This window comes from Bubalus kerabau, chromosome 5 (assembly GCF_029407905.1).
Source record: "Bubalus kerabau isolate K-KA32 ecotype Philippines breed swamp buffalo chromosome 5, PCC_UOA_SB_1v2, whole genome shotgun sequence".
Lineage (NCBI taxonomy): Eukaryota > Metazoa > Chordata > Mammalia > Artiodactyla > Bovidae > Bubalus > Bubalus kerabau.
Window position 1 is genome coordinate 25,360,202 of NC_073628.1, and position 24,953 is coordinate 25,385,154.

The following is a 24,953-nucleotide window of genomic DNA, read 5'->3' on the forward strand; positions in this document are numbered from 1 at the left end:
AAGCAAAAATCCTTAGACTCCTTCTAATTGATTAGATTTTCTTACTACATGCTCAAGAATCTTTCATTTCTAAACAGCACATTTTCAGACTCCAGCTGCACTATAAGTCAAATGATGAACAAATCTGACTTAGTCTCCTCTATATCCAAGAAAATAGCCCACATCTGGCACATCACAGCAAGTTTAAAAACATGGTTTATGAATAAATTGATAATTATATGAATGAAGAAGTTGTGGAATATTTGCCTGAATGCCAATGATTATTACTTTCATAATTGAAGTCTCAAATATCAAGTACAAAATTAACACACTCACCTTTCTTTGTTCCTAGAAATCAATGCCAAATCTATTTCACAATGTGTTCTCAGGGAAGAATAGCGTTAGTGTGGGGAGTGATAGGTACCCAGCATTCTGCTGTCTTTACTGCGGGGAGAGCAGGTCTGACAGCCTTGGTATTAAGAGTCAATTTTGAAGCTGTTCTGCATCACACATCAGCATCTCCAATTCTAATCCTTCAGTGTTGTTTCTTCAGGGTAGCAAACATCCTGACCTTTCTCAGTTCTCCCCTGAGCTCTTGTGATCACCATACTATGAGGTTTGTACTGGATTTAGATATACCAAACAATAAATAACATGGAGTCAAATACTCCCCAAGGATTTTCATTTCTCAAGAGACTGGCTCTTGAGAAAAGCAATTGCAGGTGACGGGTCCCCAGTTACCCAACATTTTCTTTCAAAAGGTATTATTTGTCAATCCTGAACTTACCAATTAGTGATAAAGATTTGTTCACGGGATCTCCTGAGGATTTTGTTAAAATGCAGATCCTGATCCAGCCAGTCTAAGTTGGATCTGAAATTCTGCATTTCTTACAAGCTCCTACCAGTGCTGTGGATTCATGGTCCAGACTGCGAATAGCAGATTTAGAGTATCAGGACATATTCCGACAATTTATCTTACTGTTAATAAAGCCAGAAAGCTTTAATAATGAATTAATATCATTTTTCATGTAGTAAATATATTTAATTTTTATAGAAATAGGTGATATAGATAATTGATTTAAAAATGAAATCTATATATAATTGAATTTTATAATTATGGGGCAAGGATTCAGAATATTGATGTAGTATTTGGGGTTTTTTAATAAAAAGTAATAATTTTTATTATAATAATTTCACTAATAATAATAATTAATATCACTAATAATTTTACTTGTTAAATTGTATATTTAATGAAATAGTTTCTTATTAGGCAATTATATTTCATAAAATATATTTTTTTATATATACTTTTGCTTTTTTTCCAAAGCTGGAATAACTGGAGGCAGTCTTAGATTTTAGCATGATATAAGATAAATTGGAAACTCACATTAGGGAGCACTTATAAAATATGATTAAATATATTAGGTTCAATTATTTTTTAAAGATTTACAGTTGGGTGACACAGTGCTTCTCAATCATTTTTCCACAATGAAACTGTCAAAAAACTCAATCATTTTCTCAAATGAAATAAGCTTCAATTATACTAGAGCTTGCCATGAGAGAATATGGTAAACAGTTACCCGTTCAAAGATAGGGCATAGTGTTTATATTTCATAAATCATTCATTATTTGTTATTTTTATTGAAATATAATTTCTTTACAATGTTAGTTTTTTCTTTATAACAAATGATATTTGTTTTTCTGTTTCTGCTTTACTTCACTCTATAGGACAGATTCTAGGTCCTTCCACATCTCTACAAATAATAGCATAATAAAATATATTACTATAATTTTCTTCATCATCATCATTGCTGTAGTTTTGCTTTATTGTAGTTCATTAAAAATAAAACAAAGGCTCTGTTAATCCTCAATAACATTTTATTTTATTCTTCCATTTCTCCATTCATAATCTTTGTAATATACCTTTGAAGAAGTGTCCAGGAAAAGAATGTTAGAGATGAGTTATATGAGGAAGTGTCACTGAAGCTATAAATATTTAAATAACAAATCTAACTCACAGCAAATTATTACTATGACATCACGATACAGATTCAATTCATGAATGTTTTCTACTGTCCAGAATTTTCCTCAGAGCAAACTTGACATCTTTATTCCGCAGACTATAGATCAAGGGATTCAGCATGGGCACAAGGATGGTATAAAACACAGAGGACACTTTCCCTTGGTCCATGGAGCTCACAGATGATGGCTGCAGATACATAAATGCTGCAGATCCATAGAAAATGGCAACACCTAAGAGGTGGGAACTGCAGGTGCTGAAGGCTTTAGACCTGCCCTTGTTGGAGTGGATTTGGAGGATGTTGGAGAGGATAAAAATGTAGGAGGCAAGGATAGTTAAGGCAGGAGTCAGGAGGTTAAATGCACTCAAGAATATGACCAATAATTCATTGATATAGATGCTGGAACAGGATAGCTCAAAGAGTGGGAAGAGATCACAGAAATAATGGTTAACCACATTGTTCTTGCAGAAAAAGAGTCTCAACATAAATCCTGTATGGACTGTGGATCCAATGATGGCCAAAATATAAACTCCCACTGTGAGGCAGAAGCAGATGTGATAAGACATGGTGACATTGTAAACCAAGGGGTTACAGATGGCAGCATAGCGGTCATATGCCATTGCAGCCAACATGTGACACTCTGCAATAATAAAAACAATGAAGAAATACAACTGAGTCATGCATTCAGGATAGGAGATGATGTTCTGCTTTGTCACAAAGTTCACAAGCATTTTGGGGGTGACAACAGTGGAATGACAGAGATCAATATAGGATAAATTGGTAAGGAAATAGTACATGGGGGTGTGCAGGTGAGAACTGAGCCCTATCAGTGTGATCATGCCCAGGTTCCCCACCACCGTGACCACATAGATTCCTAGGAAGAGGAGGAAAAGGGGCAGCTGGAGTTGTGACTGTTCTGTGAGCCCAGCGAGGATGAACTCCGTCACTGAGGAGTGATTTCCTGCAGCCATTTCTCTCTGGGTAGTTTCTGAAGGGGAGAGAGTAAGAGACAGTTTTTGGATTCATGATTTTTCTATGCCCCCTATTAATGGCAAATTACATAGAAAATTAATCATTTGAATTTTCTCTTGGTTTCTGTGAATAATTTTAACTCTGGATAAGTTTACCTAAGTAATACTTTCTTAATTAAATGTTTTTGCACCTTTATATTAAAGGTATTAAATTATCTAATTTAAAAGTATGTCAGACCTCTGGCTGATTATCAGTTTAGGTTTTTGAGTGATTACTCCTTAGTTTGAACATTTCATTTATCTTTAAATGTTTTTTTCTAAAGTGTGGTTTGCAGACTTGAAAACTTAGAAGACCTATTAAAAATGACAGAAGCTGATTGAGCATCAACCTAGAAAGAGCAAATCCCATATAAGTGCAAAATCTTTTATTCACCAGCAACTGATTTCTGCCAGAGGTGAAAAGAGACGCATTATTACTAGATTTCAGAATTATTTTTCTGAAAATCAAAAACTTGGGTTTCTACATAAAATCATCAGATTTTTAATATTGTTCTTGAATTAAAATAACACAGACAACTTTCATTGTGCATATATGATACCTGAATTGTCTCACCTTTAACCTGCTTATGGTCCAAATGCCTCTGTCTTTATTTGAGATAAGAAATATAGTGCTTAAGTGAATATGCCTTAAAGTCCAAGTGTATGTGTTCTTCTACTGACCTATCATTTACAGTTGATAAACCTGGAAAAGTAAAATAACTTCATTATTTAATTAACAAGGTTTAACACTCTGAAAATGGTAATAATTGTTGTTATAATATGTTATCAATTGAAAATAAGAGATAATCATACACTTCAAAATACATAGAAAAATCAGTTACAATGTTTAAGACATTTTTATCTTTCATTAAGAGGGTATAAAAACAGTCATAAAATTAGAGGATATAGAATAATAGATGCAGTTCCCTATTCTATTAAATAATAAACATTATATTATCTGTTTATGGATCAAAGTATATTAAAATAATTTCCACTTGAATAAAAATTAAAAAGAAGAAACAAACTCTAAAATGTTCTACCTCACAGCTAAATAAAAATATAATTGAAATGAATCTTAATTCTAAGCAAAAAACTAAGCTATTAAACTTCTGGAAAAAACACTAAAGTATCGTTTAAACTATAGTTTAAACACTAAACTATAATATTGTATAGTTAGTATGTATTAGAACATATGCTAACTGTACAATATTGATCAATTCTGTTATATCCAAATTAAAAATGTTCTTCAAAGTGTATTATTAGAATATTAAAAGCAAGCCACTGACTACAGACTGTTACTGAAAATATAAATTAATATTGAAAAGACAATAATATGAAGACAAGCAAAGTAAAAAATAAGAAAACTATTTGAACAGATGTTATCACAGAAAATAAAAGAATAATTAATAAGCATATGAAAAGATACTAAATTACTATTCATCAGGGAAATGAAAACTAAACTAAAACATGAATGAAAAAACACTACACATCTACAAAGAAGAGAGAAGAAAGGAAACAGAAATGAAAACTTACAACCCAAAGTTTTGAGATAATGTGAGGCAACCAGAGGTCTCACATACAGATAGCTAAAAAAGGTATAAAACTGTCCAATGAATTTGGAAAACTTACAATTTTTATAAAGTCAAGATAACAAGCCAGAAAGAAAAACACCAATACAGTATACTAATGCATATATATGGAATTTAAGGGAGGAGGGAGGAGGGTTCAGGATGGGGAACACATGTATACTTGTGGCAGATTCATTTTGATACATGGCAAAACCAATACAATATTGTAAAGTTAAATAAAATAAAATTAAAAAAAAAAGATGTTAATGATAACCCTGTATGCAAGACAGCAAAAGAGACACAGATGTATGGAACAGTCTTTTGGACTCGGTGGGGGTTTGGGGGAGGGGGTGGGATGATTTGGGAGAATGGCATTGAAACATATATAATATCATAAATGAAACGAATCGCCAGTCCAAGTTCGATGCATGATACTGGTTGCTTAGGGCTGGTGCACTGTGAGGACCCAGAGGGATGGTACGAGGAGGGAGGAGGTAAGGGGGTTCAGGATGGGGAACACGTGTATACCTGTGGTGGATTCATGTTGATGTATGGCAAAACCAATACAATATTGTAAAGTAATTAACCTCCAATTAAAATAAATAAATTTATATTTAAAAAATATATAACACATAATTTAATAACTCTAATCTTTGGTGTTTTTACTCAAGATAAAAATAGACATATCCCTACATAATGACTTGTACAAAAATGGGCATAGAGTATTTGTTATTAACAACAAAAACCACAAAATAAGGCAAGTACTCAACCAACTAAAATGAATTGTGATACGTATGCACACAGAGTAGAATACTACTCACCAATAAAATGCAACAAATCACAGATACATGCAGATTAATCTTGAAAATATCTTGAGTAAAAAGAGCCAATATGCATAGAAGAGAAGATGCATATTTCCATTTATATAAAGTTCTAGAAAAGGAGACTAATCTATAAAGAGATAAAGATAGACCAATAACTGACAGCATAGGGCATGGGAGAATAACTGGCAAAGGCCGTGATAAAAGATTTTAGGATGATTAAAAACATTTCATGTCATTACTGAGATGTTGCTTTCAGTGCACAGTGTATGCAACTATCAAAACTCCTGTAGGTGAAATTTATTCTTAGAATGGGTGCATAATTCTTTAAGTAATCTTGATAAAGTTGTACCTTGCTATGAGTGTGAAAAAAATATTAATATACCAAAATACATTTTAAAATAAATTAATAATATTAATTTAAATAGAAAATCTAACAAAAATTGGAAAGGATTAAGGAGGATCTCAACAAGATTTGTAAATGTGTATAAATGTGTAATTTATGCATAATTCCATTGCATGTAGCAATTAAATGACATGTATTCTTCTTAAGGGGACATAGAACTTTTTAAAAATTATTTGTATGCACTTCACAAAATTATTTGTATGCAGGTTCATTATTCAAGCTAGAATACCATTTCAAATGTTTTCACTGGTCTTCAATTTAAGAAACGAATGACAGTAATTTTACAGATTTCCTTCTAAAATATAGAAAAGGAAACAATATCCAATAGTAATAATAACCTTGTAGAAAATGCAGAATAGATAATGAGTTCTAAAATCTGTTTAAAGAACAGGCATAGCAAGCAACAAACTTAATAGTGGAACATGACATATGTCCTCTGGTACTGTGAGAGTGACAAAGATAATTACTGTCTCCATTCCTATTCATTATTTTACTGAACATACTAAACAAATTCAATAAGGCAATTAGAATAAAGTAAGGATTGGAAAGGAAGAAATAAATCTCTTATGTATAAGTGATATGACTGAGTAGGTAGAAAAAAGTGATAGAGATAAGTCTTAGAAATTAATAAATTAAATACAAATTCTAGACATTAAGTTGAATGTTTGAAGGTAGATTTTTATAAGAAATAAAAAATAATAATAATAATAAAGAAAATATTTAATTTTAGAATTTAAAATTTTTTATTATTATTATTTTTTACTTTACAATATTGTATTGGTTTTGCCATACATCAACATGCATCCACCACAGTGTACACGTGTTCCCCATCCTGAACCCCCCTCACACCGCCCTCCCCATACCACCCCTCTGGGTCATCCCAGTGCACCAGCCCCAATCTTCCTGTATCCTACATCAAACCTAGACTGGCAATTCGTTTCTTATATGATATTATACATGTTTTAATGCCATTCTCCCAAATCATCCCCCCTCCCACAGAGTCCAAAATACTGTTCTATACATCTGTGTCTCTTTTGCTGTCTCGCATAGAGGGTTATCCTTACCATCTTTCTAAATTCCATATATATGCGTTAGTATACTGTATTGGTGTTTTTCTTTCTGGCTTACTTCACTCTGTATAATAGGCTCCAGTTTCATCCACCTCATTAGAACTGATTCAAATGTATTCTTTTTAATGGCTGAGTAATACTCCATTGTGTATATGTACCACTGCTTTCTTATCCATTCATCTGCTGATGGACATCTAGGTTGCTTCCATGTTCTGGCTATTATAAACAGTGCTGCGATGAACACTGGGGTACAAGTGTCTCTTTTAATTCTGGTTTCCTTGGTGTGTATGCCCAGAAGTGGGATTGCTGGGTTGTATGGCAGTTCTATTTCCAGTTTTTTAAGGAATCTCCACACTGTTCTCCATAGTGGCTGTACTATTTTGCATTCCCACCAACAGTGTAAGAGGGTTCCCTTTCCTCCACACTCTCTCCAGCATTTATTGCTTGTAGACTTTTGGATAGCAGCCATTCTGACTGGCGTAAAATGGTACCTCATTGTGGTTTTGATTTGCACTGAATTTAAATATTGGTGTATGTCTAAAATAAATTCACTTTCTCTGTGTGCCATATGATGTGTATGTATGTGGATGTGTGTGTGTAGCTAGATTCAAATTTCTAACATTAAATTTCCATAATTGTAAGAAAGATGGATTTCTAATTTTTCTTGTTTGTAATGTTCTTGCTGGAACTGTTTTTAAAACCTCTTGACCTCATAAGAGATTTAGAAAATGATTGTTCTCTTTCTATTCTTGGAATATAAAAAAGTACCTTAAATGTTTGGATGTGTTCCCACTGACACAATCTAGACCTATGGTGTCCTTTGAAAAGTAAATGAAAGTCTCTCAGTTGTGTCCGACTCTTTGCGACCCCATGAACTATACAGTCCATGTCATTCTCTAGGCCAGAATACTGCTGTGGGTAGCCTTTTCCCTTCTCCAGGGGATCTTCCCAACCCAGGGATCAAACCCAGGTCTCCTGAATTGTGGACAGATTCTATACCAGCTGAGTCACAAGGGAAGTGCAAGAATACTGGAGTGGATAGCCTATCCCTTCTCTAGTGGATCTTCCCGAGCCAGGAATGGAACCAGGGTCTCCTGCATTGCAAGTGGATTCTTTACCAACTGAGCTATCAGGGAAGCCCCTGGTGTCCTTTATAGTCAAGTTTTTAATAACAGGTTGAAATTGTTGAACAACTATCAGTTTTTCAGATTTTCTTCTTTCCTTTTTGTTCTACTTAACTGAAATTGCAAGCCATTTACCATTTTGAAAATTGTCAGGTCGTTTTTATTTTTATTTTTTATCTTCCATGGAACTAAAATGTCATGAATAGCTTATAACAGTGCTGAGGTCTTGGTCTTCATCATTGAGGGAGTCAGGTTGAGTCTGTGACATCCATAAACTCCTAGGTGGTCACCATTGGCCACTTTGTCTTGTCCACTTAATCTGCTACCTCATACAAATATGACCATATTCTGAGAGTGCCGTAAGATTAGGAAGCACTGTGCTACACTTAAATTACATCTGTAGTTCTGGGTTTTGTTATAGATATTCTTTTTTAAGGAGGAACATTGACTAAATGGAAGGCAAATAAGAACTATTGAATTTGGAAAATATTTGAGGGCTTCCATGGTGGAAAAGACTCTGATGCTGGGAGGGATTGGGGGCAGGAGGAGAAGGGGATGACAGAGGATGAGATGGCTGGATGGCATCACTGACTCGATGGACGTGAGTCTGAGTGAACTCCGGGAGTTGGTGATGGACAGGGAGGCCTGGCGTGCTGCGATTCATGGGGTCACAAAGAGTCGGACACGACTGAGGGACTCATCTGATCTGATCTGATGGTGCTCAGACAGTAAACAAATTGCTTGCAAGGCAGGAGACCTGGGTTCTATCCCTGGGTGGAAAGATCCCCTGGAGAAGGGAATGGCAACCCACTCCAGCATTCTTGCCTGGGAATCCCATGGACAGAGGCGCCTGGTGGGCTACAATCCATGGGGTCACAAAAGAGTCAGACATGACTGATCAACTATCAGGGGGTATTCTTTTTAAGGAGGAGCATTGACAAAATGGAAAGCAAATAAAATGTATTGAACTTGGAAAATATTTTAAGGTAATGGCATAATTAGCAGGTATCATCATATATCGCAAAAGAATCTAAAGAGAAGAAAATAGAACTTATGTACAATATTAGAAAGATCTAAAAATATACCCTTTGTGAAATAAAAGGAAAATATAACAATTTGAATTCTTAGAAATAAGTGAGGCACTTATTCTTAATGACTGAATACACTCAACCATACTTCAGAATTTGATCCACTTCCAGAGACAGTGGAGAAAAGATTTCCTCCACCGCATTTAAGAGAGTGAGAATATGTACCCTACTTCTTGCCAGACTCGGCTCACATTTTGTTCTGTTTATGTTTAGAAACCTTACTTCCCACTTAAATTTTCATTTTCTGAGATGGGTTACATTTTCTCAAACTATCTGTATTTTATTTGCTCTTGTTTTCACATGAAATAATAGCCTTACCAACCACATTTCGGAGAAGGCAATGTCACCCCACTCCAGCACTCTTGCCTGGAAAATCCCGTGGACGGAGGAGCCTGGTGGGCTGCAGTCCTTGGGGTCGCTGAGTCGGACACGACTGAGCGACCTCACTTTCACTTTTCACTTTCATGCATTGGAGAAGGAAATGGCGACCCACTCCAGTGTTCTTGCCTGGAGGATCCCAGGGACGGGGGAGCCTGGTGGGCTGCCGTCTATGGGGTCGCACAGAGTCAGACACGACTGAAGCGACTTAGCAGCAGCAGTAGCAGCAACCTCATTTATCTCTGTTTTCTGGTAAATATTTTTTTCTTTTTCAATTTCATTTATATTTGCTGTCATAATAGGAACCACCAATTCCTTTTAAATAATTGGACCTTCTCACTGCATGCTCAGAAAACTCCTTTCTGAGCCACAGTTTTAAGATTTGAGCTGCACTGTAAGCCAATGTGTGCATGCTGTCGCCTCAGTTGTGTCCAACTCTTTGCGGCACTATGGACAGTAGCCCTCCAGGCTTTCTGTCCATGGGATTCTCCAGGCAAGAAAACTGGAGTGGGTTGTCATGCTTTTCTCCAAGGGATCTTCCCAACTCAGGGATAGAATCCATGCCTCTTTTGTCTCCTGCATTGGCAGGTGGATTCTTTACCACAAGTGTTACCTGTAAGCCAGAGGATGGGCCAAATCAAACTAAACTGTCCTCTGCATCCAAGTAAACAGCACACATCTGGCACATCATAGCAAGTTAAAAAATATTTTATGAAGAAATGAGTATAATATGGATGAATGAAGATATCATGAGACATTGCCCTGAATTCCCAAGGTGATTGCTCCAAAATCAAAACACTTACCTTTTTTACTCCTGGAAAATTAACATCAGTTTTTCTTTTACTTTGGCATTCTGCTTTCAGAGGAAAATAGCATTAATGATTTGTTGGGAGTAATATGAACCCAGAATTCTTTTGTCCTTAGTGCTGGGAGAGCAGGCACAGCCCTGGTGTCAGAGCCATTTTTGAAGCTGGTCTCCATCGCAGGTCAGCATCTCCAATTCTAAGTCTTCAGTGTGTGTTTCTACAGCTTCAGTGAAGCAAACATCCTCAGGACAATCCCCTGAGAAGTTATGACTGTTGTGCTGTGGAGGTTTGTCCTAGATTTAGATGTTCAAGGCAATAAATAAAATAGAGTCAAATACCCTCCAGGGATTTCCATTTCTCAGGGAACAAGCTCTTGAGAAAAGAAGCAATTGCAGTTGGCATTTCCCAAACTGTTAAAATTTTTCTTTCAAGAGGGAATCTTTGTTAATTCTGAACAATTCATGATAAAGATTAGTTCACAGGGTCTCCTGAGGACTTTTTTTTTTTTTTAGTGCAGATCCTGATCCAGCAAGTCTGAAGGGGATTTGAGATTCTATTTCTTATAAGCTCCTAGTCAATGCTTTCCCTTCAGTGTCAACAGTGTGAATAGCAGGTTTTAGAGGATCAGGACATACCCTGACAAGTCATCTTATTGTTAATAAGGCTTAAAATGTTAAAAAATTAAATATTTCTTCATTGCAAAAATATATATATATTTAATTTGTCTTATGTAGAGGTAACATGGGGCTTCCCAGGTGGCACTAATGAAAAGAACATGCCTGCCAATGCAGGAGATGTAACAGACATGTGTTAAATCCCTGGGTTGGTAAGATCCCATGAAGGAGGGCATCGCAACCCACTTAGACATTCTTGCCTGGAGGATCCCATGGACACAGGAGTTTGGTGGGCTACAGTCTATGGGGTTGCAAAGTCAGAAGCAACTTAGCAGGTACACATAAGTAATGTAAATAATTGATGCAAAAGTCAAATCTATATAAAACTGGAATTTGAGGTAGTGGGGTAAGAGTTCAGAATACTAATCAAATATGTGATTTGCTGGGGTCCAGCCCCGGCTGATCCAGGGTATTTGAAGCGGGGACGGCGTCGGCGAGGATCAGGATACAATAGCTTCAATTAGATATTAATTAGAGATGTAAAGAGTAATAGAATGAGAATAGCTCAGTAGGAAAATTCAGTGGAGAAAAGAGGCTGAGTAGCTTGGTTTACGCAGGAGACCAATAAAACTTCAAGACAAGAAGTTTGCACCACTTACGTAGGCCGCAGGCGTCCTCCCGTTCTCCCGAAGGAGAGGAGACACTGAGGCCTCCCCGGTCGGATCTTAGAAGCCCAGGCATAATTAGTAAGCATGGCGGGTTCCGCGCTCCAGATGGAGACTCAGCCAGAATTTGAGAGAGCGAGCAACATGGGGAGACCAAGTTTCGGTGAACAAGGTCCGCACTTTATTTTTCAAAGTAGTTTTTATACCTTAAGTTGTGCATAGAGGATAATGGGGGAAGGGGTGGAGTCATGCAAGGACAGCAGTTCCTGGTCCTAATCGAAGCCAGGCTTTCAAACTTATCATATGCAAAAGTTCAGGTGAATTACATCATCTTCTGGCCAGGAGGCCTGTTAACATTTTAAGAAAACTTATTTTTCTCTAAAGGTGATTATTCCAAAGTCAGGCACCAGCCTCCAAAAAAGCACTGGACAAAGCTGCATTCCTATAGGGCAAAGGTGAGGTGGGCTCAATCAAGAAAAGAATTAACTCAAGGGTCCAAGGTTACAAACATTGAGGCTACTACTTACATTTCTATACACCCATTATATCAATCAATACACTGCCAAGGACACAGTAGGTAAGGAGTATGGAGACTTAGCAGCAAACATTGGCTCAGTAAGTGAAAAACCCTTCACCAATACAATTTCTAATCAATCTTTTAACTACTCAAAGGAATCTGTGTTTAGACAGTTTAGAACATCTCCTGCCTCTCACAGTTGGGAGGCTCTGAACAATCACATGTGGCCGGAAAAACCTATTCAGGCAGGCTAGAGGATTTCCAAAGGAGTTTGTAGGTTGAAACACTGTCACATCCAGGAATTATTAACTGGAGCTGTAAGCTAACTCTCTTTTCAGAGAGAGGTAGTGGGGGACAGCCCCCGTAAAGTCAGAGGTGTAGGAGCACAAAGCAGAAAGTAGGCAGACTCTGGTTTGGGGGTAGATGCTCGAGAATTTCCAGGGGGACTCCTGAGGCTCGATCCCGCCTTTGCGTGTGCCGAGCCTCCTTCCTCATGACCTTTGCCATGGGCAGAGCTCCTGCTCCCGGCAGTGATAGAATTCCAGTTGAGCTGTTCCAGATCCTGAAAGATGATGCTGTGGAAAGTGCTGCACTCAATATGCAATATGCCGGCTCCTGGCAGTGATTTTTTTTCAGGTAGTCATTTAAAATAATTCTACTTGTTAAACTGTATATTTAATGAAATATTTTCTTTTTAGGGACCTATGTTTCAAGTCCCTTCTTTTTTCTTGTATACTTTTATTTTTTTCCCTAAAACTGGAATAATTGGAAATAATCTTAGATTGCAACATGAGTCAAGAAAGTTAAACTGGAAACACACATCAGGAAGTTCTTATGAAATGTGGTTAAATGTATTTGCTTGGTCTTTTTCGAAGGACTTTACAGTTGACTTTTATAGTGTTTCTCAAATATGGCTGTATATTTTAAATCATCAAGGGATATTTTTAAACCTCAATAACAAGGGGACGATAGAGGATGAGATGGTTGGATGGCATCACTGACTCAATGGACATGAGTTTGAGTAAACTCCAGGAGTTGGTGATGGACAGGGAGGCCTAGCGTGCTGCAGTCCATGGGGTTGCAAAGAGTCAGACATGACTGAGCGGCTGAACTTAACTGAACTGAGCCAAGTTGTACCCTATATCAATTAATTCAAAACCTTAGATTCAAAACCTTAAGCTTTGTCTGGGAATAGATATATTTTTAAAAACAATTAAAATTTAGTGTGCACAGGAATAGCCTAGTGATCTTGTTTAAATGTAGATTCTGATTTAGCCACTCTCATATACCACTTGAGATTATGCAGTTTTTACCTTGCCAGTACATGGAACACTCTGAGAAACAAGGTTGTATATGATCTCTTATTTTTAATCCCTCCCACTATAATTCTTTCAGATTCAAGCAGGGGCTCCATGTACATACATCAGAAAGTTTCTTTTAAGTTTGGAATCGCAATGGCCACAGGATTCTGGGATGATATTAAGGGTTCTAGGTTTCTGGGGTGATATCTTATAGGAAAGGAGTCTGTGATTGACAATTACTCCATTATGCTGAATAAAAGAAGAGAGAAAGAGAGCTGGGGCTTGGGTAAGGTCAAAAATAGAAAGACTATAAACTGGCCTTTATAAATTATTATATGATCATAAAGATTATTTAGAGACTCATAGACGTTATTGTTTCAATTCTTTCAGTGTATATGTATTGACAGGAGAAAAAATATATATATACATATTCATTTATTTATCATGTATATATAAATATATGAGTACACAGACACAAAGATAAAGACAAAGAGTCATAGAGTTTGAGTTTTATGCTGACTTATGTGACCCATTTCTGCCATGGCTTCTATTCTAGAGTTAGTGAGCTTCATCATAAGAGTTCCACTGTTATCCATTCTTTTATTTACTATTGTAAGCTAGGCACTTGCATTTATCCTCATGGTTTCTTGAACCTTCAACACGCTTCACTCTGTCAGTTTTTCAAAAATCTCCACTAAAAAAAAAAAAAAAAGTGGCTGCTGACTTGTTTCCTTGAATTCAGCCTTGTCTTTCCATCCGTCCTCTACACAACCTAAGAGTGATTTTATTGACATTCAAAACTCTGTCACTTCCCTATTTAAAAAAACATTTAGTAACTCCCTTCACACACACACACACACACACACACACACAGGTGACGTTTTACAGTGATCCACATACGATTCATGAATGGTCTGCTATTTACTTTTCAAGCCTGGTAGAATTATCATATCATGTGGAATATGACCTGTTTTTTGTGGGTCTGCATAGGCTTTTCTTCTCTAGTGAGACCACTTCCTGTCACTCAGTCAATGTTTTATTTAAGAGCCTAAGCCTCGGTAGTTCAAGGATCTATCCACCAGGACCCTTGGTATTTGTCCTCTGTTAATCCATTTGTGCTTGTTGGGAAAAGCACTGGGCTAGGAATCATGCCTACGACAGGAGCTGTGATTGTAGCCATCTCCCCTCTTTTATATGACTGGCTTCCCAGGTGGCTCTAGGGGTAAAGAATCCCCCTGCCAATGCAGGAGATAGAGATGAGGGTTTGGGAAGATCCCCAGAAGTAAAAATGGCACCTCACCCCACTATTCTCACCTGGAAAATTCCATGGACAGAGGAGCCTGGTGGGCTACAGTCCATGGGGCTGCAAAAAGTCAGATATGACTAAGCAAATGAGCCCATATGACTGATGAAAATTAAGTCAAATGATAAATGTGAGTGTTCTTTGAAAATGATTATGATATTGAATGAATGTTTAATAAAATACAGGGAGGTAGTTATATTTATGGGCTTCCCTGGTGGCTCAGCAGTAAAGAATCCACCTGCCAATTCAGGAGACATGCATCTTCAAATACATTGGGAAGATCCTCTGGAAAGATCCTCTGGAGAAGGAAATAGTAACCCACTCCAGTACTCCTGCCTGGGAAACCCCATGGACAGAGAAGGCTGGCAGGCTACAGTCCATGGGATTACAAAGAGTTGAACAGAACTTAGTGAGTAAAAACCAACAAAGTTATATTATATATTTTGTCCAATATTAGGATTTTATAAGTAAACACTGCAACTTGTTATATTAGGTGAATAGGCAGCACACGATCTAAAGGACATTGATATGGCAATAATGAATAGGATGGTTTAAACTAGGAAAAGACAGAAGATAACTATTTAGAATAACAAAAGAATTTATCATTATAAAGACCCACAATCAAAAAGCAATAATATGAGGGAAAAGAAGAAGTGTTTTAAAGAAAACACAGCATGAAATGGCAACTCTATGAATTATGGGACAAAAGAGCATTAACATACATCAAGACTATATATTGGCACCCTGCTTATTTAACTTATATGTGGAGTACATCATGTGAAATGCTGGGCTGGATGAAGCGCAAGATGGAATCAAGATTACTGGGAGAAATACCTATCATTTCAGGTATGCAGATGACACCACCCTTATGGCAGAAAGCAAAGAACTAAAGAGTCTCTTGATGAGGAGAGTGAAAAAGCTGGCTTAAATCTCAAAGTTCAAAAAACTTAAGATCATGGCATCTGGTCCCATCTCTAATTTCATGGCAAATAGATGGGGAAACAATGGAAACAGTAGGAAACTATTTTCTTGGGATCCAGAGTCACTGCAGATGGTGACTACAGCCATGAAATTAAAAGACACTTGCTCCTTGGAAGAAAAGTTATGACCAACCTAGACAGCATATTAAAAAGCAGAGACATTACTTTGTCAGCCAAGGTCCATCCAGTCAAAACTTTGGTTTTTCCAGTAGTCATGTATGGATGTGAAAGTTGGACTATAAAGAAAGCTGAGCACTGAAGAATTGGTGCTTTTGAACTGTGGTGTTGGAGAAGACGCTTGACAGTCCCTTGGACTGAAAGGAGATCAAACCAGTCAATTCTAAAGGGAATCAGTCCTAAATATTCATTGGAAGGACTGATACTGAAGCTGAAACTCCAATACTTTGGCCACCTGATGCAAACAACTGACTCCTTGGAAAAGACCCTGATGGTGGGGAATATTGAAGGAAGGAGGAAAAGGGGACGACAGAGAATGAGATGGTTTGATGGCATCACCAACTCAATAGACATGAGTTTGAGAGGCTTCCAGGAGATGGTGATAGACAGGGAAGCCTAATGTGCTGCAGTCCATGGGATTGCAAAGAGTCGGACACGACTGAGTGACTGATGTGAACATGAAATGGCAACTCTATAAGTTATGGGACAAAAGAGCATTAACAACATGAAAGTGATATAACTCAGCAGGATATTTGGCTTTCATGAACAGTTGCTTTATAAATAGCTATAGCATTATTAGTATAAAGGTAAGACAATGTTTGGCTGCTTTTATAAATACGTTCATATCAGTTATAATTTGAATCTCTTTAATGACTCTCTACTGTGAAATGCTGCAATAAATCTCCATATTTGCATTTTTTGCTTTGGCCAGTACAGTTTGAAAGATTTTTATTATTTTCATTATCTCAAAGGAAATAAAACTGAAAATAGCATAGAAGACATCTAGAGGAAAGAAACACTGTCTTTTAGGAAAGTGATGATGCTTGATATATAGAAGGGAATTCTCAGGGAGGCATTGGACTTACTCACAATCTTCTTGTGCAAAAGTACCACTTATTATGTCTGCTCTATCATTTATTATGTTGGGGACTGTGGCCTATGAACAAATGAAATAACCTTCCATTTCTTCTCTCCAAGGGAAAACAATACTAGAATTTGTCCTGAAGGTATGTAGTAAATACCCAGCTATAAATTTAAAATACTGGGCATAGTGCTTTATATTTCATAAATCTTGATAATATACATTACTATTGCATATGTATGCACCATACAATAATATGGTGATTTTCACCATAATCATCATAAGCATTGTTGTTCTTCCTAGATATACTATCATTAAAAATAAAACTAAGCTCCATTAATATTCAATAACTTTTTAAATTTTATTATTGTATATCTCCTTATATAATCATTGTAATGTATGTTCAAAGAAGTAGCCAGGAGGAGAATTTTGGAGGTGAATTATATAGAGACGTATCAATAAATTTCCAAAAATTTGAAAAGTAAATCTAACACACTGCTTATCTAAGCAAACCAAAGGACTTCTATGACATCATGCTATTGATTCTATTCATATACATTTTCCTCTTTCCAGAACTTTCTTCAGGACAAATTTGACATCCTTTTTCTGCAGACTGTAAATCAGAGGACTTGGCAGGGGAATAAGGCAGGTATAAAACACAGAGGACACTTTTCCTTGATCCATGGAGCTCACGAATGATGGCTGCAGGTACATGAATGCTGCAGATCCAAAGAAAACAGCAACAGCTGAGATGTGAGAGCTGCAGGTGCTGAAGCTTTGGACCTGCCCTCAGTGGGCTGGATTTGGACGATGCTGGAGAGGATGAAGATGTAGGATGTAAGGATGGTTAAGGCAGGAGTCAGGATGCTAAATGCACTCAAGACTAGAACCAGTAATTCATTATTTATTCATAGATTCTGGGACAAGATAGCTCCAAGAGTGGAAAGAGATCACAGAAGTAATGTTCTTGTTCTGACGGGCAGGGCCATGCTCAGACTTTACTTTCATTACCAGTCATATCCACAGCTGGGTATTGTTTTTGCTTTGGCTCCATCCCTTCATTCTTTCTGGAGTTATTTTTCCACTGATCTCCAGTAGCATATTGGGCACCTACTTACCTGGGGAGTTCATCATTCAGTGTTCTATCTTTTTGCCTTTTCATACTGTTCATGGGGTTCTCAAGGCAAGAATACTGAAGTGGTTAAGTACACACTTAATAGTATATATACTTATTATGAGTTTATTTTTTAATTGATATTTCTTTTCTATTAGACTGTAAACTCAATACAGTATTTGGCACAGTTCCTGACTTACAACAAATACCAGTAAACACGTGCTTTTAATAAAAATATTGAAAGAAATTTAGAGATAGGTTAGAGACTAAACACAGGTCAATGAAATGCTTACACTGCCTGAGTTGAAGTGAGTAAACAAGGAAGTCTTTGCCATCATTTTAGTAGAAGGAACAAGTAGATGAATCAGGAAATCTCTGTTCATGAGGGAGTGTGAATATTAGAGTAATGACAGGTAGAGATAGATAAATAACTATGAGCATCTCTAAATGCTGTGGGAGGGAGCCAAATTAAAGGACTCTAAATTTTAATAGTTAAGAGTTGGGATTCAGACACAGCACAGATGCTTTCCAAGATGTCAGTACCTTGTATTTTTCTTCCCTATTTTTCTGAAGGAAAAAATTATTCTCATGATTCTGCTGGATAGTTCTGAGTCCTCACCTTGCATGACTCCTTGTTGTTGAGGGTCAGGATCTAATAGTCTCTATTGTGAATCATTGGTCCTGACCTCTGAACATGTCAGCAGCCTTCTGTAAAAGTTGGTTGATATAAATGATGATTTTATACTCTCTGGTACTCATGTTAAGAGTCTGATGGGGAACAAATAATGATAATGATCTCCCACTAGAATTTTGTCTCACAAGTATCAACTCTTCAGAAATAATCAGAATTTCTCTTTTCCCCATTGACTCACCAGTGTTTAATAGATATGGTACCTTGCTTTTATCAGATTATGTATTGTAAACAAGGATGTGATAGATTTTGTTTGAGCTCCAGGGACTTCTCTGTCAAGCTAATTTAAAGTTCAAAACTTTAGGAAATTTTAAAGACATACACTAAAGAAATTTTCTAAAGTAATTGCCCACGAGGAGTAAGTAGAAAATCAGAAGGGAAACCTTTATGTGTCAGATTTGAAACTTTTTATTCTCATTGATCTCTGCTAATTTTATTTAGACTATTCATAAGACTTGACACATATTAAGAGCAATATTCAAAAAAAAATTTTTTTTTTACTTTACAATGTGCAGTCTTCATCAGCGGGATATTGACACCCCATGAAAAGTTTTTTAAAAGACTCACCAGGAAACTGATGACTTTATTTTCCTCTACTACTAAAAGGGAAATGGTGAGGGAAAATATAGAGATATATGTGTTATATATGCTTCTTAATATGCTGTCTAGATTAATCATAGCTTTTCTTTCAAGGCACAAGTATCTATTAATTTTGTGGCCACAGTCAACATCCACGTGGATATTGGAGCCCAAGAAAATAAAATTTATCACTGTTTCCACTTGTTCTCCATCTATTTGCCATGAAGTGATGGCACCATAGCCAAGATCTTAGTTTTTTGGATGTTGAGTTTAGAAAGAATTTTACCACTCAATGCTATTTAAACTGGAATAAAAGTATTACAAAATCACAGTTATAGACCTCATGAAATTTGAAACTTCGTACTAAGGAGGTCTAATACTTAACATAATGAAATATAATATGAAAATAAAACTGGAGAAAACTCAGAGAAACATACTTTGGCCACCTGAGGCAAAGAGTCAACTCATCGGAAAAGACCATGATGCTGGGAGAGATTGAAGTAAGGAGAAGGGGATGACAGAGGACAAGATGGTCAATAGTTGGATGGCACTGCCAACTCAATGGACATGAGTTTGAGCAAACTCCCAGAGATGGTGAACGACAGAGAAGCCTGGCATGCTGCAGTCCTTGGGATCACAAAGAGTCCTTGGACACGACTGAGTAACTGAGCAACAACAGACAGACATGAAAATTTGAATGGGTCTCCTAATGGATTGAGAACTAGGAACATTAGCTGCAACATCTTGGAATTTTTATTAATTTCAAATTATCTTCTCTATTACTTATTAGTTCTGACCTAATCACCAAAGAATTCACCTCTTAGAGTCCTAATAATATATATTTGTTGGAAAACAAGTTACTAACACCTATTATAAAGGGATCAATTAAGGATAGAGTTTTTTCTATTAAATATATTCTAGATAATTATGAATTGGGATTTCTTGGCAGTCCAAATGACTAATATGCCATCATGATATTGGCTCTGTTCACATATGTTTTGCACAGTCTAGAATTTTTTTCAGTGCAAATTTGACATCCCTATTTTGTAGGGGGTAGATAAGGGGGTTTAGCATAGGCAAAATAATGATATAAAACACAGAGGACACTTTCTCTTGGCATGTAGAGCTGACTGATGATGGCTTCAGGTACAGGAATGCAATAGATCCATAGAAAATAGCAACAGCTGAGATGTGAGAGCTGCAGATGCTGAAGGCTTTGGACCTGCCCTCCTTGGAGTGGATTTGGAGGATGTTGGAGATGATGAAGATGTAGGAAGCAAAATAACTAAGGCAGGAATCAAAATGCTAAATGCACTTAAGAATATAACCAATAATTCATTAACATAGATGCTGGAACAGGATAGCTCCAAGAGTGGGAAGAGATCATAGAAATAATGGTTAACCACATTGTTCTTGCAGAAAAGGAGTCCCAACATAAATCCTGCATGAATTGTGGATCCAGTGGTGCCCAAAATATAAACTCCCACTGTGAGGCAGAAGCAGATGTAATAAGACATGGTGACATTGTAAAGCAAGGGGTTGCAGATGGCAACATAGCGGTCATAGGCCATCACAGCCAACATGTGACACTCTGCAATAGCAAAAATAATGAAGAAATAAAGTTGAGTCATGCATTCAGGATAAGAGATAATATTCTTCTCTGTCATAAAGTTCACCAGCGTTTTGGGGGTAATGACAGTGGACTGACAGAGATCAATAAAGGACAAGTTGGTGAAGAAAGTACATGGGGGTGTGCAGGTGAGAACTGAGCAGAGTCAGTGTGATCATGCCCAGGTTCCCCACCACCGTGACCATGTAGATTCCTAGGAAGAGGAGGAAAAGGGGCAGCTGGAGTTGTGGATGTTCTGTGAGCCCAGCAAGTATGAACTCAGTCACTGAGGAGTGATTTCCAGGGCCCATTATCTTCTCAATCAGTCCTATGTTGAAAGAGAAAATGAGTAGATTTTATGCACATGTGTGCATGTGTGTGAGTGTCTGTGGGCACGTGTGCTCCTGTGAGTGGGTACTGGGGAGAGCAATTCTCGGAGGGTCATTGTTTGATCCCTCATAAAAAGAGACTCATGATGCAGGGCTCTCCTGAGTCTCTCCCGCTCCTCTGAGACAAACAATGATCCTAGTTTAATCAGAGGAAAAATATACAAACTTCATGAAATTTATAATTAAGATACTTCATAACATTTTAAGAGAAAACACCAACCCGTAGATTTTTAAAATCAGAGTGAACAGTACTATTGAGACCTCTGAGGACTTTTTCTTTCTTCCCATGTTCTTTATGTATGTCTTAATAATATTCATGTAAAATGGCATTGTATTTTTTTTTCATCTTTTAGGATTTTTTTTAATTTTGTTTTATTTTTTAACTTTACAATATTGTATTGGTTTATTTCACTTGGAATATATGAGTAGTGTGTGCTTTCTCTAATAAATTAACAGATGATTCATAAATCTATGAAAAGTAATTGTATTATTCTCAACTATTTTCCTTATTAGAATCATAACCCAGAATATCTAAAGGAACGGGAAACTATATCATTTCACCTGAGATCTATGGCTTTAATGTTCCAACTTCCTTCTCCCAGGACTTTGATTCCAGAAGGCAGAAACTTAACTTCATGGCAGACTTCATACTTATACCTCAGTGGCATTTCCAGACTCAGGAACCTTCCTCCTTTATTCTAATTTTGTCAATCTTATGGTTCAGAATATAATGACCTCAATATAGGTCATGTATTCCACCACTGTGACCAGGGGAATCAATGTATAAAATTTATTCCATGCAATTTGAACTTCATGGTTAATGGAAAGGGTGAGAAACTATTTATATTCTCCCAAAATACAAGATGCATTTTTGAAGACAAATATTCGGTCTCATTTATTCTGGTCTTTTTTTATCAATACAATCATGTATTTTGCAGATGTTCACTATGAAATTCAAAGATGATAGACATGTGGATTAGTAGAGTACACAAAAATACAATTAGAAATTTTAATTTAAATTCAGCATTTGTTAACTGTGGGAGGTGTTCTTTGTTTAAAAATCAACTCACTCTTAGTTTACAATTGTACAGATAATGAGCAGATTCTATAAAATGAAAATTCATAATCTTACTTAAAACTCAAGCAATGGTTGGATTCATGTGTTCAGTTCAAGATGAAATGCTTTATGTGACAGAAAAAAATTGGAAAATTTCAGAAAAATGATCAAATATTTTCCATATTAGAATGCTGAAATAACTGAGGATGCTTTTCCAGAAAAATACTTATGTGACACCTGATAGTTATCTTATAGTTCAAAATATTGCTTTATTTAAGAGTTATTGGGTTTATTTTATGTAACATCAGAAGAGTGAAGAAAAATTACTGCTTGAAACTGTTGGAGAAATATTTGGTTTCACAGCAAAACAAACACTCCATCAAAATACCCAGATCTTACAGTAAAAATGTTGATTTCATACTGAATAACTAGTTACTTAGCAGGCATTTTTAATAACAATAAACACTTGATGCTTGTATTAAATAATCTTTAACATCTCAGTTTCACTGTTTCATGATTTTAGAATTTTTATAAGAATCTGCTTGCAATGCAGGAGACACAGGAGACTCGGGTTTGATCCCTGTGTTGGGAAGATCCCCTGAAGTAGGAAATGGCAAAACACTCCAGTATTCTTGCCTGGAGAATCCCATGGACAGAAGAGTCCGGTGGGCTATAGTCTATGAGGTCACAAAGAGTTGGACATGACTTAGCGACTGAACACACACATGTAAGCCCTGATACTGTTAGCATTAGTGCATTGAAACCTCCCTGAATCCCGTACTTGCCACATGATCTTCAGATGATCAGGTCTGCTCTCCAACACTGAAAAAGAAAAAAATCTGTTTCATGTGAGAATTAAGTAAAATGATTCTTATGAAGAGTTTAGCCCAGTCCCTAGCTTTTAGTAAGAAAATGTCAATGTTATTTTACTGTTAATCTATTCAGCTTCTCTCTATAATATGCTTTATTTGGCCAACATTTTTATTCTTTAATCATGGCAAGAGTTTTAAGTTTTCTTTTCCTTAGCATATCTTCTTGTTGCTCCTTTCTACATTAACACATATGGTAATACAGAGATTTGAAATATTTTGCTAAATATTAAATTTTTTAATTATGAATATTTTCCATGGTCTCCAAATAAAGTTAAGCCAAATTCTTTGTCATTCCAAGATTCATAACATCTGACAAAAAAAGTTTTCTTTATAATGTCCCAATAGGTTTCACATGATTTAATTATTTCATAAAACAGCATAATAGGCTCACATTTTTGAATCAACAAAGTCCTTTAGCTCTTCTCACTCTACTCCCTTTATCTTATAAAATGTAATTGACTTTAAAGACCCTTGAGTTAAGGACTTTAACAGTGGAAGCCCCAGTTAATAAGATTTTATATGTGCCCATGAATATATTTCTTATGTTATACTTAGTACATAAATCTGTATCAATTATTATGGGTTATGTACTGATTTTACTTCTGCACTAGAGTGTTTACTCAATACAATGTTTCATATGGTGCATTACATACAGCAAGTATCAATAAACAAGAGTTTTTAATAAAATCATTTGAAAGATGCTTCAGTTCAGTTCAGTTCAGTCGCGCAGTCGTGTCCGACTCTGCGACCCCATGAATTGCAGCACGCCAGGCCTCCCTGTCCATCACCAACCCCCGGAGTTCACCCAAACTCATGTCCATCGAGTCGGTGATGCCATCCAGCCATTTAATCTTCTGTCGTCCCCTTCTCCTTCTGCCCACAATCCCTCTCAGCATCAGAGTCTTTTCCAATGAGTCAACTCTTCACATAAGGTGACCAAAGTATTGCAGTTTCAGCTTTAGCATCATTCCTTCCAAAAAAATCCCAGGGCTGATCTCCTTTAGAATGGACTGGTTGCATCTTCTTTCAGTCCAAAGGACTCTCAAGAGTCTTCTCCAACACCACAGTTCAAAAGCATCAATTCTTCCGTGCTCAGCTTTCTTCACAGTCCAACTTTCACATCCATACATGACTACTGGAAAAAGCATAGCCTTGACTAGACAGACTTTTGTTGGCAATGTCTCTGCTTTTCAATATGCTATCTAGGTTGGTTATAACTTTCCTTCCAAGGAGTAAGCATCTTTTAAGTTCATGGCTGCAGTCACCATCTGCAGTGATTTTGGAGCCCAAAAAAATAAAGCCTGTCACTGTTTCCACTGTTTCCCCGTCTATTTCCCATGAAGTGATGGGACCAGATGCCATGATCTTCGTTTTCTGAATGTTGAGCTTTAAGCCAACTTTTTCAGTCTCCTCTTTCATTTTCATCAAGAGGCTTTTTAGTTCCTCTTCACTTTCTGCCATAAGGGTAGTGTCATCTGCATATCTGAGGTTATTGATATTTCTCCCGGCAATCTTGATTCCAGCTTGTGCTTCTTCCAGCCCAGTGTTTCTCATGATGTACTCTGCATGTAAGTTAAATAAGCATGGTGACAATATACAGCCTTGACGTACTCCTTTTCCTATTTGGAACCAGTCTGTTTTTCCATGTCCAGTTCTAACCGTTGCTTCCTGACCTGCATATAAGTTTCTCAAGAGGTAAGTAGGTGATACATTAATACAGACTCCATATAAGTGAACAAAATTCTCACACTACCTCCATCAAAGTGAGTAAATAATAAGTGTTGGTCATAATTTTATTCAGCCAAGGACAGCTGGAAGAGGGTGTTCTAACAAAACAAGAGAAAACTCTACACGTGGACATCACCAGATGGTCAACACCGAAATCAGATTGATTATATTCTTTGCAGCCAAAGATGGAGAAGCTCTATACAGTCAGCAAAAACAAGACTGGG

The 24,953-nt window shown here is 36.7% G+C and overlaps 1 protein-coding gene and 1 pseudogene across 1 annotated transcript; both read right to left on the bottom strand.

Annotated features, from left to right (window-relative positions):
* Positions 1-1,887: 1,887 nt before the first annotated feature.
* On the bottom strand, positions 1,888-3,634 carry LOC129653783 (putative olfactory receptor 8G2). Its single transcript, XM_055583471.1, has 2 exons — positions 3,611-3,634; positions 1,888-2,977 (listed from the first exon to the last, which is right to left on the bottom strand). The coding sequence occupies exon 2, from the start codon at positions 2,969-2,971 to the stop codon at positions 2,036-2,038; it is 936 nt and encodes a 311-aa protein (XP_055439446.1). The 5' UTR covers positions 2,972-2,977; positions 3,611-3,634; the 3' UTR covers positions 1,888-2,035.
* Positions 3,635-17,239: 13,605 nt separating this feature from the next.
* On the bottom strand, positions 17,240-20,994 carry LOC129654192 (putative olfactory receptor 8G2; annotated as a pseudogene).
* Between the last annotated feature and the right edge of the window lie 3,959 nt (positions 20,995-24,953).

What these genes read in the sequence shown, in the direction of transcription:
- LOC129653783 (XM_055583471.1), bottom strand. Translation starts at nt 2,971, where the DNA reads ATGGCTGCAGGAAATCACTCCTCAGTGACGGAGTTCATCCTCGCTGGG.